Source organism: Acanthopagrus latus, chromosome 18, assembly GCF_904848185.1.
Source record: "Acanthopagrus latus isolate v.2019 chromosome 18, fAcaLat1.1, whole genome shotgun sequence".
In the NCBI taxonomy this organism is placed as follows: domain Eukaryota; kingdom Metazoa; phylum Chordata; class Actinopteri; order Spariformes; family Sparidae; genus Acanthopagrus; species Acanthopagrus latus.
This window is the reverse complement of record NC_051056.1, coordinates 25,038,006-25,055,256: the sequence shown is the minus strand read 5'-3', so window position 1 is coordinate 25,055,256 and position 17,251 is coordinate 25,038,006. Positions and strand designations below refer to the sequence as shown.

The 17,251-nt window shown below is 42.5% G+C and overlaps 1 protein-coding gene across 1 annotated transcript in view; it reads left to right on the top strand.

Moving 5' to 3' along the window:
• The first annotated feature begins 743 nt into the window (after positions 1-743).
• The window catches only part of drp2 (dystrophin related protein 2), a 102,541-nt gene continuing 86,033 nt past the window's right edge, over positions 744-17,251 (top strand). The window contains exons 1-2 of the mRNA XM_037077091.1: positions 744-836; positions 6,969-7,143. Coding sequence (XP_036932986.1) covers positions 7,097-7,143 — 47 coding nt within the window. The 5' untranslated portion in view covers positions 744-836; positions 6,969-7,096. The remainder of the gene's footprint in view (positions 837-6,968; positions 7,144-17,251) is intronic.

The following is a 17,251-nucleotide window of genomic DNA, read 5'->3' as shown; positions in this document are numbered from 1 at the left end:
ATTCATCCTACAGTGGTCAAACTAGTTCGAGCACGTCACATAAGTGGTGGTGCTAGAGAAAAAGTCAGCATGTCACCCAAGTTGGAAGGATTAAGTCTCTCGGCAACATCAGTGTATATATCATGGCAACTCATCCAACAGCGTGCGAGATATTTTAGTCCGGACTAAAGTGGCCAACTGATCGTTGATGCTAGTGTGCTACTGTGGCTAAAATAACCCAAAAAATGATATATAAAAAAAAGCATCACCGAGAAAAGATGAACCTACGCTCTCAGTTCATCTGTGTAAATCTGACATAATCCTTCCTGCTATGTTGTTTACTCACATGCTACATATTTCCTTGTTGTGCTCACACTGTGTTTCGTATTATTAGTTGTGTATGCTTTGCTGTAGGAATGCAAGAGTGACAACTGTAGGAAAATAACAATTCATTCAAGAATTAATTCCCAGAACCATTAGTGCAGGTTTTTGTCTTGTGCACTGGTCGGCGTGTGTCTGTGTGGGCTGAAGGACATCAGGCAGATGGCCTTTTCTTCTCCGTTGGTCTGGGGCAGTGGGGGACCATGTAGGTGTGAGCAGGAATGTGCAAGGACAAAGACGCCTTTAGACCAAGAGAGAAATCTCTGCTTATTAGGTCATCCATTTCTCCTCATGCCCGTGTGTGTCTTCCCGTCAGTAACCCCTCCCAGTGTTTCTCTGCTTCTTTTCGTCCCTCTCTGCCAAGACAATAAGCAGACAGGCTAAATAATGTCAACACTCAGTTACCTTTAGCGACAGCGAGAGACTGGGAGTGAGGCTCGAATCGAAACAGCGCAGCAAAGTCTGTCCTATTAAAGGTAGGCTGTACACATTGTGAAAGACCTGCATGTATCTGCAGAGCTTGAGTAATGAGAGTAAATCCCAGCGATCTTATTGCTTCTCAGGGATATCTCGGCTGCAGTCTTGATTCCTTCAGATTAATATCAACGTGTAGACATGCTGTAGCGGCACTTTGATGCTCTGAAAGCTCTATCTGCGTGGCTGAACTGTCTTTTCTCTTTTGCTCTGAAACCCAGTAAAGCTCTGTGTGCTATCTTTTATCATCTTCAACCCCTTTGATACGAAATTCACATGTTGGCTAGAAAATGTCTTTCCAGGTTGCTTTAGTTCCAGTGGTCAAACTTTAAAAGGGGAGGAAGAGGCATGTGAGGCTGGATTCTGAAAAAGAGAGAAGAAGAGTAGATATTCAATCTGTACTGTTTGCATAATTGGCCATTTTCAAAAGTGCAAAGCCACGCTGTATGTAGGGAACAGCCATGAGTACATGGAGGTGAGAGCTGTAGTCATAGCAGCAAGACGAATATTGTCTGTGTCACTTTGTGGCATGTCAGTGAAATCTCGGCTGGTTTTTCAGCATCTTTGGAAAACACGCAGTACATTCGCTTGACTGAGCGCCGCCACATCCGATCAAGGCCGTAAATAATGCAGGTTTAAAGCTTGACTCATGTTTTTGAAGTTTAAAGTGGGAGACAGACCCACCTAGTCTTCCACTGCCAGCTGATACGCCTGCATGATGCAGACTTGTGCGGAGATACAGCAGAGACATTTGCATGACATGATTTTCTGCGACATTGTTCCCCCATTGTGGCGACTTTTAATGTGTCACGCAGCAAAAAATCAGATTTTCCTATTTTAAATATTTAAGTTTATAAATACTAACCTGCAGCTTATGGCGTTCTGTGAAAACCTGCTCGTACTACTTGAGAAAAGGAAGAGATTTGAGGTCGCCGACAGGCCTGTCTGTCACTCACTTCCCTCTTCGCTCCAGAAACAAACCTCTCTCAGAGCTATCTTTCACCCTCGGGGTATTCCCTTAGTGTTTGCAGTGGCGTGGTTGATGGTTGTCATTGTTCAACTCCATTTCACATCTTGAAGAGGCAGCTCTCCAAAGCAAACAAACAATCATGCTGCCATTCTGCTCTTAAACTTCACTGTGTCGTGCGGAGCCTCGTTTGCATTCACTCCCAGGATTTATTCACAAACACAGGAGTGGAGTGAATCAAATCTGTTCACAGGATAGAGAGGCGTTCACCTGATTATTTTTAGCAGTAGTTGAGCTCAAGTGAGGTCCTGGAAGCACTAACAGCATTCAGAGTCACACGTGACCTCTGATTACCAGCAAAAGGAAAAGAGACAGTGAGCGCAGGAGAGAGTGGGAGGGATGTGCAGGGTATTGCTGATTCATACAACACTCACCTACACTAACAGGATCTGTCTGAGGAAGAAGAAGGGAGGGAAACGAAGGGAAGAGATAACAGGAGACAGCACTGGGAACGGCATGATGATGATTCATGTGAAATGGAAAAGGGGGAAAAAAAAATTCCCATCTGGCCAATATGTGGTGATGTGGTCTGCAGAACAAACTAGAAAAGGGAGAGAGAGGACTGAATATGTACAGAGGTGGAGGAGGAGGGTGACGAAATGGACCAGGGATGAGTGTGCTGAGTATTTCTCTTGCACTGGGGAGTTGTTCACTCAAATGTTGACACTGCAACAAAAGTTCCTCACTCATGGTTCACTCTGCGCTCAATTTGTTTCAGACAGACCACCTGAGCTCCAGAGAGGGGTGCTCAGTACAAGGTAGTGAGTCAAACACATTGACCCTTCAATGGTTTGTTTTGATACTAAGCAGGTTTTTAATTATCAGCCTCTACAAATCGGTAGAGATGTCTATTTACAGTAAAAGTAGACCTTCAATAATGGTTTCGCAAATGTTGTGTAAGTATAAAATGTACATGTGCCAGTATGTGCGCACCTGAGTGTCTAGGTCTTAAAATGAGGTGTGGTCAGACACACTGATGGTACATTCCTATCATGAGGCAGCAGAAGGCGACTGCACCATTGACTCAGTTTTTTTTCCCCTACTATTCAGTAGTTCTAAACTTTGTAAGGTGTAGGAAACTCTACAGAGGAAACCAAATTCAACTTTCAGCTTCCTGAAGTAAATCATTTTTGAAAATTCTGATGGAGCTCAGGATTCATCAGGAGGATGGCTGCTTTACTGATCTTTGCTTGTTCAAGGGGTTTTGTCTTTGCTATTTAATGTGAACATGTTTCCACGAATGCAACAATGTCACTGCAGCAGGTATCATGGCACATTTAAGCAAAAAAAAACAACAAAACTAAATGCAGTAATTTTAAACTGGACAGGACAGAGGGAACTCTCCAGAGAAAACAGCTTATGAAAAAGACATTATTTAGACAGTTCTGATGGAGCTCAGGATTACCAGGAGAACAGCTGCGTTACTCCAAAATATGTAGCTGTATTGATGATGAAGTGAATATGGAACATTAATTAACATTATATCCTTATTGATCCTGTCACCTCTCATAATGAAGAGACACACATTGTGTTCTACATAGAGTTCCAGTTGTGATAATTTATAGTAAAATAGTCCTTATTGGCCAATTGTAGGGACTAATTTAATAAAAACAACAAAATATATACTGTAATGATCAAAGTACATACAATATAATCATTCAATATTGGTACAATATTTATGTCAAAAGACATAAACTGATAAATGTGCATTTATTGAAAAAGTAACTGACACTCACTCACAGGTGGATCAGTATTAAGTTCTGTCTTACTAAGACACGTGAGGCTTCTCCTGCTGGTGTACCAGCGAATGAATGTCAGTGTCAATGTTTGTGCATCCAAGCTGCATGACCTGGAACAGAGTTTCATCTGTCTGCCTGTTTCCCTCCTCTCACTTGATGCGTTTCATTGTTGAGGAGCTCGTCTCGCTGATGTAAGTGCTCCCAAAACATGCTGGCCATTGAAAGAGCAGGATCCCCGAGGAGTGGAAAGTGGGTCTCAGATAGTCGTTTCCAAAATGAAATTCCACTCTCATTGCGCGTTGCTTGAAAGAAGGGGTCTGACTGTAGCTGCGCCTCTGGGGATTTCTCACTGACTTCAGCAGAGAGAGGGTCAGTGAATAGCGCCATTCCTGGTTGTATGATGTAGAAATCTTGAAATCTCTCCTTGAACTGCTGCAACAGGGTTTTTTTTTATGTCTGCTTTATAAGTAAGAAATGTTTTCTCACAGTCAGGGACATCTTTACATATCTCCTCACTAGTGGGAACAGTTTGAGTGGTTGGATGAACAAGGCTGATAGACCGAAGTTCATTCATGTGACCATAGAGATCCAGCACGGTTTGGCCTCTTTCCTGAAAGTGTATATTCATGAGATTAAAAAGAGAGAAAACATCAACAAGGAAGTAGAATTGAGTTTTTGGTTGTTTTCAACAATATACTTTTTCGGCCATTTTGATAGACAGAATGAAAAAGTTGAAAAAGTTGGATGACTTTGTTAAAAAAAAACAAAAAAACTGCTCTACGAGTCAGTATATACATTTCTTCACCAACACTCCCATTGTGCCAGAGCTCCCAGTCTGGTCCGTGAGCAGCATGGCTAACTGAGCTAACTTGTTAGCTGCAACTACAGTTAGCAGCAGTTAGCGGTGTATGAATTCGACAGGTGGCCAGTTATTCCATATTCTCTGTTGAACCAGGAAATGTACATATAGTGATTTATTTGGCTCTACAAGATGTCACACCTTCAAATGCATTAAGAGGTTTTGGTTGTGTTTGTGTGTGTGTGTTGCTGAAGATGGATGACTGACTGCTGCTGTACAGGTTAAAGGGTTGAGACCTCCAGCAGGGAAAAGCCAGATTGACCAGTTTAAAAAAAACAATGTGATAAGAGACTTTCTGACCAAACACAAGGGAAGCTCATGGTCGGGGTGTGTGTGTGTGTGTGTGTGTGTGTGTGTGTGTGTAAGGTGTTAGCTGAGAGGCCCAGCTGCTGCCGAGATAAAGGTTGTGAAATGAACAGAAAAGACAGGAAGCCTCTGACAGCCCAGTGACCAAACACTAGATTTATCCTGACCTGTGAACCTGGAAAAAAGCTTCTTCTGCCCTGAATACTCCGTGTGTGCGTTTGTGTGTGTGTGTGTGTGTTTGTGTGTGTGCCTGTCTCCTTGATACCCCCCCCACCCCAACTCCATCAAGGGGATTGCACCTCTTCAAGTCTATCCTCACATGCCCCTTCACTCTGAAAGTCTGTGAGGAGAAATGGGCTTTTTGTCTGTGTTTGTTTCCCTCAGTTTAATGGAATGGAATAATGGGATAAAACTTCTGCCGTCTCATGACTCAGGTCTTCTGTCCTCCCACACACGGGATAAAGTTATTCAGTTTCACTCTAATTTGTTGACAAGATTTTTTTGTGTGTGCTGCACATTTTTGAGCATTGTTTCAAGGCAGGTAGATTGTCTAGAGGTATGTATTTTCTGACTTGTTGGTCTGCCTATTTTGACCTATAAGATATTGGAAGGAAAGTGTTTATACATTTTCTTGCCCTGCACTTGACACATTATTAATTTTAAAGATTAATGCGTTTCCCTTTTCCTGGATTAGACCTGGACTCTAACCTCCATTTTTTTTTTCTTTCTGGTCTCTTATTGGTAGCAGAAACTAGCTGAAAACACAACACTGACATACATACACTCACCTTTCAGGTTGATATTGTGAGCTATTTTTTAAATTTTTTTTATATCCAGCAGTTGTGGAGCAACATTATCTTTCAAGTCATGTCACAAATTGTCTGTGGTTCAGTCATTAGTTTGAAAACCAGTTTCCAGGCAACCACCAGGGGACTCCAAAATTAACTGGTCCCAAACAAAAATTAGTCAGTGGATTGTGGATTTATACTTTGTTTTTTGTTTGGATTTAACGAAGATTCAGAGCTACTAGTGGGTGGATTCTATCAGCTTTGGAGGGAGCTAGGCTAGCTGTTTCCTTGTGTGTCCGTCTTTGTGCTAAGCTAAGCTGACTTTCTCTGAGCGGCAGTCCAAGATGGTACCTTATCAACTTCTTCTTTACACTCTCGACAAGAAAGAAATATAGAAATTAGTGTGACTTGGTGCCCTCCACAGTTTCTGAAGGGAGCACCATTGTTGTAAATACAAATCCCAGGTCTGTAACAGTTGGCGAGACGTATGTAGGTGCTAACTACAACACTGTTATGTGTTGAAAACTTGTATCTTGAACTTGTATGCAATGTTGTCATCCTTCTCTCTCACTGAAGTTACGTAGTACAGAAACAATCTAGTAAAAAATGGGAATAGTCTTCTGTATATGTGGCTCTAAGCCCGTCATTCTAAGTGGGTGTTCAGACTGAAAACAACTCGGCATCAAAACAATGCAAGGTGCTGTGTGTGTGGGGGCGTGTTGCTACAAGCACCTGTGAGAGTTTGAGTTAAACTGCACAACACTTCAGCACTGCAGAGCAGTTGATAATATCAGGCAGGATTTTAATTGTCTGAATGAAATCGACAAAATGGGACATCGAAGACTCTTGTGCCCACATCTGTACGGAGACCTGTCTCCACCACAACATCCCGGATCCAGCTGTTGCACTCGCCAGGCTTACCGTGTCCTGAGCTGTGCTTATTGTAGCATTTGACATTCACTCATTGTACCACAGGATTGTTTCCCTAGATTTATTCATGTTTATGTATGTGTGTGTTTCGCTGTGTTGGATTTTTGGATGCAGTGCCTTGAGGGATGATTTTGTTGGTGCAAAAGTTGAGCCCGGTTCAACTTTTTTTGTCAGGCGATAACTGCTTTTTTTGTTTTGCCGGAGCTTTCTGCGTTGGCGTCTCTGCTGCTGAGCTAATGTCATCTTAACACAACAAAAATGTCCATGGATTGGGTCTGTGGGAGGGAGTGTGGTAGTGGTCTGCATTGCTGTCCTCTATAGTGTCTTGTTAGATACTCCCCCTGGGATAACCATACCCATATATGTTCAAATCAAAGTATTAACTATCACCAGTCTCAATGCAAACATCTGGAAATAAACCCAAATTATTCGACTGTCTTACTCATTTGGTTGTCTCCTCCTCTTTGCTTCCTGTGTGGCTTCAGCTGCGGGGCGGCCCTCGTGGCCGGGATGCCACTGTGTGCCGTGCCAGTCCACAGTGGACGGTGACGGGCAGGAGGAGGGGACCGAGTGCCGGAGACTGAGAGGAGGCGGCTCGCACCAAACGGGAGAAATGAACCTCTGCTGGAACGAGATCAAACGAAAGTCCCACAACATCCGGTAAGAGAACATTCGCAGCCGAGTTTGGAGGGATTTACGTTTTCAGAGCCAAGATGCCTTTTGTATCGGAGAGAGGCAAGCAGCTGCATTTAGAAACTTGAGTAGAGATTGTTATGCGGCAACAATGGCTGTAAACTGCAGATTGCTTTTATCCCTACTAGTTAGCTGTCTCAAAAGAAATAAAAATGCTAATGTTTCCCCGGGGGCAGCACTTGTGCAAAAACTTCCCTGTTAGGAATTGTCGATTTCTCGGCCTCTTGTGTTGCGGTTTGCAGCAGTTTCATCAATCTTCAGAGTTCGAGAGACCCTGAAGTTCTAAAGGTTAAAGGTTCATTTATTTATCATTTTTAAACGCCAGGGTTCAAGACAAAGCTGAAATATGATAACATAAGATAATAGAAGAGATGATAAGAGAAGATAGACTTTATTGTCACTGTAGGGAAATTTGTTTTGGATCCATCCTGCAGTCCCATGAATAAAAATCATCTTGACATCATTTGACTTCAAACACGTTAACATGTACCCATACATACACGCACACACACCCGCTGACAATGGCAACAGATTGCACTTACACATACTACACAGTGGCGACAATTCACTTCCCTAATAGCCAAATTCTATCCTACACTATGGGTGTTGAGGAGCATGATGGACATCGGCAGGAGTTAATGTTTATAACGGTTCAGCCTGCACTTGGGAACCCTGAATCTCTCACCAGAAGGTAAGAGCTGGAACTCTGAGCGAAGAGTGTGTGTCGGGTGCAACACTATTTTCTGTACCAGGCGAGCAATCTGCGCCAGGGTCGTCATATTGCCAACATGCGCACGCAAGCGGTCTCATGTAGTTTAAAATCCAAGAAACGTTTAAAAACAGGCATAAACCTGCAGCAAAGATGAGAGCCAGTGCCGCGCCACCTCCATCTATAGCGGCAAGTAAAAAAAAGGCAGTTGAGTTGAACTAAGGAGTCTTTCCTTTCTGAGTGTAACACCACTGTGGTAAACACAGATCCCAGGTCTGTTATAATCTGTCAGATGTAACGTTATGTGTTGAAAACGTGTATGTTGAGGTAAACATGTATGTAACAGTGTGATTCCAGCCTCTCGCTGAAGGTACACTGTGCAGAAACAAGTGACAGAGACTCTAGTCACCACTGTACCGTGAAAATGATTTTGAAGCTGCTATTTTAAGGCAAAAAAAGTTACGTAATGTGGCTTTAAGTGACATTGAATAGACTGGATGAAGGCCAAAGACACACTGCACTGATGAGAAGCAGAATGTGGACCTTAAAAAACAAAAAAATTGGCTTAAGCTTCTTTCGCTAATCCGGCGCTGTTGAGACGGAGGGATAACCTAACCTACTGTCTTCTTCATGACTCTGGTTACAACGAGGTCAGCGTCTCTCATTTAAACTCACACATTCGTCGTCTAAAACTGCGAGGTTTTCAGCTGCTCAGGATGTGATGTTTCTCACTTGGAGCTTTCTGTTCCAAACTACTTCACACTCGACAATGCCCGTCCTTGGGTACCGATCAGTACACCAACCAAGTATGAAGTCAATCAAATGTTGAGAAAAAAATCGAAGGACAGGCAGCCAGAGACTCCTTCAATCTTACTTAGATTGCAATGAAGCAGTACATCAGTTTCAGCTTCATGTCATGTTCTGGTTTGCTGAGATTTACTGAGTTTACCGAGCGGTTTACCGAATATTTCTTCAGCCAGTCCAAGTCCAACAAATTTCCTCGGAGAGACAAAACTGAACACAAAAGGCAGCAAACAACCTTCTGTGCAGCAGTGACCACATCCGGAAAACGAACCCGTCTTTGCCGCAAATTAGCCACTGTTTGCACACGCACACACACACACACACACACACACACACACACACACAACCACACACACACACACACACACACCAGTTGGTCAAAGAGATGTGTCGTGGAACTGCAAAAAAGTGAGTCTGATAGTTTTTGGCTTAATCAAAAGTTATAATTTTTTTTCAGACTCTTAATTGCCGGGAAATTCATACATTTTCTAATTGAATAATAAGTGCGAACTGAACTTTTAATTGCTTTGGCAGTAGTCCCTTCGTGGTTGTCTCTCCGGGGAAATGTAATGCTAATATGTATTAAATTTATGTCCAGCCAGTGACTCAGGGGAGTAGAGACTAATGATGCGTAACATCTACATATAACGCCTCTTTTCTTTGTTTGCTTTCCATTTTCCCGAGACGATTCTTCTCGTTTGCCATTCACGGCCACTTTTCGGGCAATTAAAAAGGAAAAAAAAAAAGGAATTGTCTAATAACGTGCTGTCACACAATAATGCATATTTCAGTGCCCCTTCCGATCAGTAGATTAATTATTGATATCACATGGGTTAACGCTGCCATCGCGCGAGTTACACTCCAGAGGTTTCCCAGTGCAAGACAATTAGAGGGAGCTCATGTCGTTCTTTGATGCTTAATTGGAAACCGTCCAGGCTCGCTGCATCATTTCTGTTTCTCCAATTCAACTGGCATCCTGTTTAGAAAATTGGCCCCTTAATTGCTTACTTGACCCTAATGTATCTAGGATGCGGGAGGGGGAGGTTAAGGAAGGATAGTTGTGAAATTGGTTAAGACAGTTTCCCCTGCAGTCCCGTGTAATGAGATCACTATGGATGGCCTGCAGTGGCTGTTTATACCCGAGCTGCACTCTGACTTCATCAGGCTGAGAGAGGACGGAGTGGGGAAGGGACGGATATAGGAAAGAGAGAGAGAGAGAGAAGAGAAGAGACAGCTGGTATTAAATCATCACAGAGGGGAGATCTGATGCAGGGAAATGTGAGGGGAAGAGGGAAAGAACAATACAAGAATGAATGAATGAGAGAGAGGTTGACTGAAAAGCTGTCTAACCTTGAGGGTAAGTGCTGTCCAGAGGAAACGTCTGACTGCGTTTTAATGCCAGCGGCTGGACAAGAGCAGACGACTGGCCTTATAATGGCCTGTCTGGCACTGATTGACAGGTGGTTGAAGCTCTGTTGTAATAAAAGTCATGGCTGCTACTCTCCATCCCTCAATCTCTCACATGTTACACCTCACAGTGTATTTCACCCTGACTGCAAATTCAAGTGTTTTCAAACCTGGGTGCAGAATATTTTACATATTTCAGTGTTAGTTTGGATCTCAACTATGTGTTAAATGCAACAAATATAATTTCTTCTCAATCAAGGCAAAACAAAAGCAGTGTGGGATCATGGGAGTTACTGTTTTCAGAGTCCTCACTCTCTTGATGTACGTATGTACCCTTTCCTGGAGGTTTTAGTGAGATGGGACCATATTAAAAGCATTGTTACATGAACCTGTTAAGCCAGAGTTAATCCTGACTTGGAAACATAGAAGTGAAATATTAAGGTTGGTACCTGATGTAACAACAAATCGCACAGATGGTGCCAGAATGAGCCAAACGAGGCCAAAACAGCACATTTGCAGATTCCTGAGTTTTCTGTAATAAAACCTCCATTTTTTTTTTTTTTTTTTAACTGTGATTCACTTTATTAGCATAAAAGTTGGCAGAGGTAATGCTCAGATGTTTTGCTATGGTTTGCTAGAGATTTGGAGCTGCAGCTTCATCACTCCTCGCGGATGTTCATTCTTAAACTGTAACTTGTTTTCAGGCAGAAATAAAATCTTTCACTTCTGTGCCAACTTTATTTACTCCGACCCAGTGACATATATACCTACACTTCTTCTGACACATCTGGACAAATATATCAAGTGTTCACTTTGTTATGCTACCTTGATTATTTAAACAGACCCTGTAGTTGCAGAGATGCACTCTGTTAATTATGTGCTTTGAGCTCAATGCTAACATCAGCATGTTAACAAGCTCACAGTGACAAAGCTCCTGTGCTGTTGTTAAGCACTTGTTTATTAATCTGACTTTGCTTCGATTAGCATTTCTGCATGCAATTAGATGCTAAATAGTGCTAAACACAAAATACAGATGTTGAGGCTGAAAGGCATGTCATTATTTTTTTTTTTTAGATATCTGAATGGATGAATATGAAAGGAGGATTGATTTTCCTGGAACTGTGAACGTTTGTACCAAACATTATGACACTCAGTTCAATAGACACCAAAATATTTTACTAGATGAGTGAAAACTTTGAACTGCAGGTGCTTCAGGAAGAAAAGTCTGCTCATGACCTGAGTCAGCAGGATTCATCCTCTGGGGACCGTGAATGTGTGATATTTCAGTTTTTGACCTAAACTGTGGACCAACACTGATAAACAGTTTTTCAAAAATAGAAGATGCTTTGAAAGCACCTGCATGCTTCCATTCCTAAAAAAAAAAACACCCGGAGAATTTAGAAAAATGAAGATAAGGAGTAAATAGCTTCTCTAAATGTTTACAGATGGCAGCAGCGCAGGGAAATTTATCAGTGCGACGCAGCGCAGCTCAGCTAATTGGACTGAGCTCTGATAACAGAAGGTTAGGGGTTTGATCACTTTTATGGCATGTTGTATAGAAAACGAGGCAAAATCATTCCACTGTGAGCCAGTTTACACACACTCACCAGCTGTGTAGCATGTGTTACTGACTACCAAACAGTGCTCCGGTGCCATTGGCAAAAAAACCCCCCAAAAAAACAGAAAAAAAACAAAAAAAAAACAGGAAAGAAACGTAGACATGCTGTTATTGCTGTGTGCTTTGCACTACATCAAGTTATGGTTTAATGTTTTATGCAGGATTCAGATAATAGCCCCAAACAAGTGGACCACAGCAGCGTGCGGCTCCGTGTCTATCATAATCACCGCTGAATGATTATGAATATATTTAAAAGAGACGTTTATTACCCTGTGCATATTGGTGAGGCTGTTCAGCCATCTGCAACCACTGTTTTATCAAATTTAGTGTGAGAGTGTGTGAGTTTTCCACTGGATTTACTGCGTGTTATACTCAATAGAGACAGGTTGAGTTATTTTTTTGACGGCTGAGTAACTCTCTCACTGGACAATCAGCTCATTACCTGGTATTCCTTCTTCATTTCAGCTTTTTTGTCATTTCACTTTGACTGTAATGCCTTTTTTTGTTATCTTCCTCCTGTCTTGTTTTCTTTTTTTTTTTAACCCAAGCCAGGCTAACCGGCTGCAGACTCTTACTTATTATTCACAGGACAGATGAGAGCAGTATGGATCTTCTCACCTCTTGGCAAGAAAGTGGCGAATAATATTTCTTAAAATCTTTAAAGTGCACCCTGTATTTTTCAACCTGGGGCCTGTTTCCCGACTATTGTGGACAACAATCATTGAAATTGGTGTAGTATTGAGTGAGAGCGCTGCAGCCGGCAGCAACAAAACAGGCTGCAGTGTCGTCTTGACTATCTGAACACGGTTACTGTGCGTTCACTCTTGTTTCTGCCACTTGTTTCTGGCGACTGGTGTTTGTTTAGTTACTCAGAAATGTGACACAGTATACAAAGTGCCTGTGGTTTTTCAATCAGTACTGCATTTTTTATTTTCTTTAATGAAAGTAACCTGCTACACTGCTAGTTACCTTTTGTGTCACACCACAGCAACGCTTAAAGCAAAACTCTCGCCAAAATGCAACCTAGGCTTCATCGTAATTATGCTTTTACATGAAGGTTTGACTCGGGTATATTCACAAAAAAAAAAAGCCTAGGTTGCATTTTGGCGAGAGTTTTGCTTTAACTGCCACATATATCAGTCTAGTAGTGATAAACTCAGTACTCCTGATGACGTTATTCTAACACATTCCTTCAGAGGCCTTTTTGTTAAAGAGTAAGATTTGACTTGTTTAGCCAGAAATCAGACGCTATCACTCCGAGCTAAAGCCTCCAGACTGAGGAATTCTATCATCACAAAGCGAAGTTCACTCAAAGTTGGCGGAAAGCAAAGTGAAAAAAAAACTCACCAGAAACAGACTGAACAAACAGACAAACTCTGATCTGGTCTAAACAAACTCTTAATTCACTGCGTGAGATGTGACAATATTTGGGAGATGAGCGAGAGGGAGGGTGAACTTCAAGAGAAAACACGTGTGGAGCCAGAATACTTTTCATGCCTAATGTGGTGAATTAAGGAATTAATATAATCAAACCAGAGCTGATGGTTGATGGAACAGTGACGCTGCAAGCAAATGCTCTTTTTCAGGCTTAGCCGATGAACAGAAGATGACATTTTAAATACATGATATAGGTGAAAATATAAAGTTTTCTATACCAACCAGAGATATCGCATGAAGTCACATATCAACAATACAAATATACACGTAATATATTGACAGTATAATACACAGGAATATAAATAAGCTCCTCACAGCACAAAAACAAAACTAACATCAGCCTGGTGTCCATCATGATTTCAGTCTGGCTGGATCTGAGGTGTGTCTAGATTCTAAATAGGATGTCCCTAAAACATTTTTATTTATTTATTTAAAAAAAAAAAGAACAGGGGTAAACAAAATCCACAAAAAGACAGCATCCTGTACGTACACATCTGGAGTCAGCTGAACTTATAAATCACTTTGAAGGAGTCAGAGAAGCAGCCCAAGGAATATTATGGGACATCAAAATCCTCCCTGTGTTGATTGTAAATGAATTCTGAGGCTATTTATTGATGCTGAAAGGACTCAACAACGCTGCTTTTCTGTCAATGTTTCCGTAGAAACAGCTGCTATAACTCCCGCAAAAGCCACCAGACTGGTGACTTTTGCGGGAGTTATAGCAGCTGTTTCTGGTTGAACAAAAAGGATCCTCTTCTTTAACAAAAAACGTCTCTGTGTCTCTGCACCGTTCCACTGAATCACAGTCTGTTTGTGGCAAAAACAACCACTTTAAGGCCACATACGGTGCAGAGTCACCTGCAGGGAGTACACAGCAGCCAGTGCTCCGGCTCATCGCTGGACCAAATGTTCAAATACCGTTGTTGCAAAATGCTCTCTGACACAGGTTGAAAAATACCACAGTTACCCCGGAAACTGTTGCTTTAAGGTCGGCTAATCGGGACGCTCTCAGTTTCTGCCCGGCTTATTTCAGTGTGTTATCAGTGTGATCGAGTTCTGTTTCCCCCCACAGATACCAGCTGCACCGACTCCTATTCTTGCACTTTTTTTTAGCAGTCAAACACAAAACAGCTTGAAGCTGAATCATCACAAATTTCCCCCGGCATCGCTATCAGCACAGAAAAGCTGAGTCAGTTATAGGTATGAGCTCTTCAAATAGATTCTTAACGTAGCGGAGCTGATTACTGGTCACAATGCGAGGCTTTGTTGGGATCCGGGCCGCGCTGCATAGTAAGGTGCCCACTGTTTTGCACTGCAGGGAATGCCCACCGGGGTTGGCGTGGGTGTCTCGGTGGCATGTTATGAATTTATTTGCCGCATGGCTCAGATAACTGTGGAGAGCCAGACGCCCACGCTCAGCGTCTGTCTGAGGGCAAAGGGAGACCTCTGAGTCTGTTTTCGTCTCTGTCATCACCACAATGTTCCTATTCAGCACCAGGATCTGTTGATACTGTTATCACTCAGGGTGTTTTCTTCCTCTATTCCCATTCACTTTCTCATTAACTCTCTGCTCTCCTCTTCCACTCAGCCGTCACCGTTTCTCTCTGGAAGTTATCCCTCCCTACATCTCTATTTACAGCCCGAGCTCGGTGCGATGCCCTTTGGTCGTTCTGTGCTCCACTTTCCCTGAATCACCCTCCTGGCAGGTTACAGTAGAGCACCGGCTTACAGACTTATTTAGCTCCAGTTACATGTTAATGATGACACTACAGTCAGGTCAGGGGTTAAAACATTGTGATGCTGGAGGGGTTGGCGATTGGATTGCAGGTGACGTCTGGTTATTCAGCCATGAATCAGTAGAGCAATGAAGGAATGGATTTCGCTCTTGGAATCATTTTGCGACTCAGTGGTTTATTTCAGGGTGAGAACGAGCGTTGTAAACGTCACGCCACTGGATGTTTTTAAGGGGTCCTTGGGATACATTCCAGCCGTGTTCGTGGCAGCGAGAGAACAGGCTATTTATGACAGGAAGTGACGCCGTCTGCAGCCATGTGTGTGACGAGATAACTAGGTGTTTAATGAGACCTTGAGACAGCTGTACAGCTGTGTTTACAGTGACCTAAACTAGCTATTTTGAAGCCAAAATGCTTTGTTTTCCTGCGCTTTATATAAACTATGCACAGCTTTGTGACAAGAGAAAAATATCCCCTTTTGTTTTAAGTAGCTACTTAATATGATCAGCCAGCAGACCGCTCCTCAGGTACCGAGCACACGTGGAGGTGCAGGTAGATTAATCAATCAGCACACAGAGGTGGTTTTAAATTAATATTTTATTGTAAGAAGTAACATTTTTGGGTGCCGTTTAGCTTAGTGGGTAGAGCAGCGGCCCCAGGTTCAGGTCCCGGTCTGAGGCCCTTTGCTGCATGTCACTCCCCCTCCCTCTCAACCTGTTTCCTGTCATGTCTTCAGCTATCCTGTAAATAAGGCCAAAAAAACTACACTAAAAGAAAGTTACTATCAGTTTATTCAGCCGTGCGCTCGTTAACTGATTCCCCATTCTCTTTTCTTTGAGAGGCTGCCATTGACGTCATGTGTGTCACACTGACTACAGGCTGGTAAACCAGGGAACAGAGATGTGATGATGAAGGAATCACAGCTTTTGAGACTCGTGGGACAGATGCCATATCTGGTGGCAGGGCTGATGAAAACGAACTTTGATACACTTTTAATGATAAAAACCAACCAGCGGGGAATTAAGAGCCCCATGAATAATTTGATGAATTACCACTTTGTGTGTGTGTGTGTGTGTGTGTGTGTTTTGCTTTTGAAATTAAACAAGAGTGAAGCCGTGAGGAGAGCGCTGAACGGCGCCTTCATACCCGTCGTCTGGTGCAGAACAAATCAGAGGTGGTCTTGTGCGGATTAGGGACGATGTTGGACTACGGTGTCTGTTTGACTTGCAGGAAAAGATAATCAGGTTTTGTGCACGCTCTGTACCGAGGCACACTGAATGGTTTATATGGAGCAGATCAAATCCCCAAAGGAGCAAAAAAAACAAACAAAAAAAAAACATTGTTTGCTGTCAAAGCTGCAAGAACAATGAGAGCTCCGGGATTGAAGACACGCTTTCTACATTTGCTTGTGTTTACTTGAGGATCCTGAGCAGAGGTCGCTGGAGGACGAATCAGGTCAATACGTCAGCTTCCTTTGCATGTTTTACTGCCGTCCTCACAGTTATTGACGAACAGTAAAGACCTTTAAAAGTGTCATGAAACTGTTACTTTGATTGAGGTGTTGATTAGTTAACAACCTGTCAGTCAATGTTTGGGCAGAAGCCGGTACCTCTCTTGTTTCTAGGATTACAAGTTGACGGCTGATTTATCCACGCTGGTGTTCAAAGCAACAAAGTCCAGGTAGTGTTGTAGTGAACTTAGACCCAACTTACCACAATATTTAGCTCAAAGTTGATTGATAACCCCGTCAAGTATGAATAGTCAATAAAAAGCTGGTCATTTCGTTAATACATTTCCAAGAAAATTGAATCAGCTTCCGTCTAACTTCTCCTCAGCACCATCTTGAAGTCAGCTGTTGTTTCTGCTGATCACGTCATTGTGATTTCCAGCTCACTGGAATGCAACAACTCACTTCACTTGTTTGGAAAAGAGCTGAATATTATCGTTGACGTCCATCTGAAATGGAGTGTGCTTCTTCAACCGTTTTAGATAACACCGATTTTACAAGATATGCTCAAACATTCACAGATAATAAATGTATTTTTCCTCTAATATATCAAAGTCGGTCATGATATCTTCCTGATCACTCGCCCTGTTCCCCCATGTTTGAAAGATAGCTGCCCACTCAGATGCCCCTACAGTAGATAAAGTGGTGACGTGCCCCTGCAGCCCTTTCAGTTTTTTTCACCAGAGAGATGATAAATCGTTTACGTTAATGCTGTATTAAAACGGCTCTTGTGTGTATTTTTAAGGTATTTTTCCAGTGAAGCGCTCCACTACTGCTTCACGTGATAATGAGATCTGGTTGATTTGTGTACTTCATGATCTCAGTTCTAAGGGCTGTATCATAGTAATGGGAGGAATGAA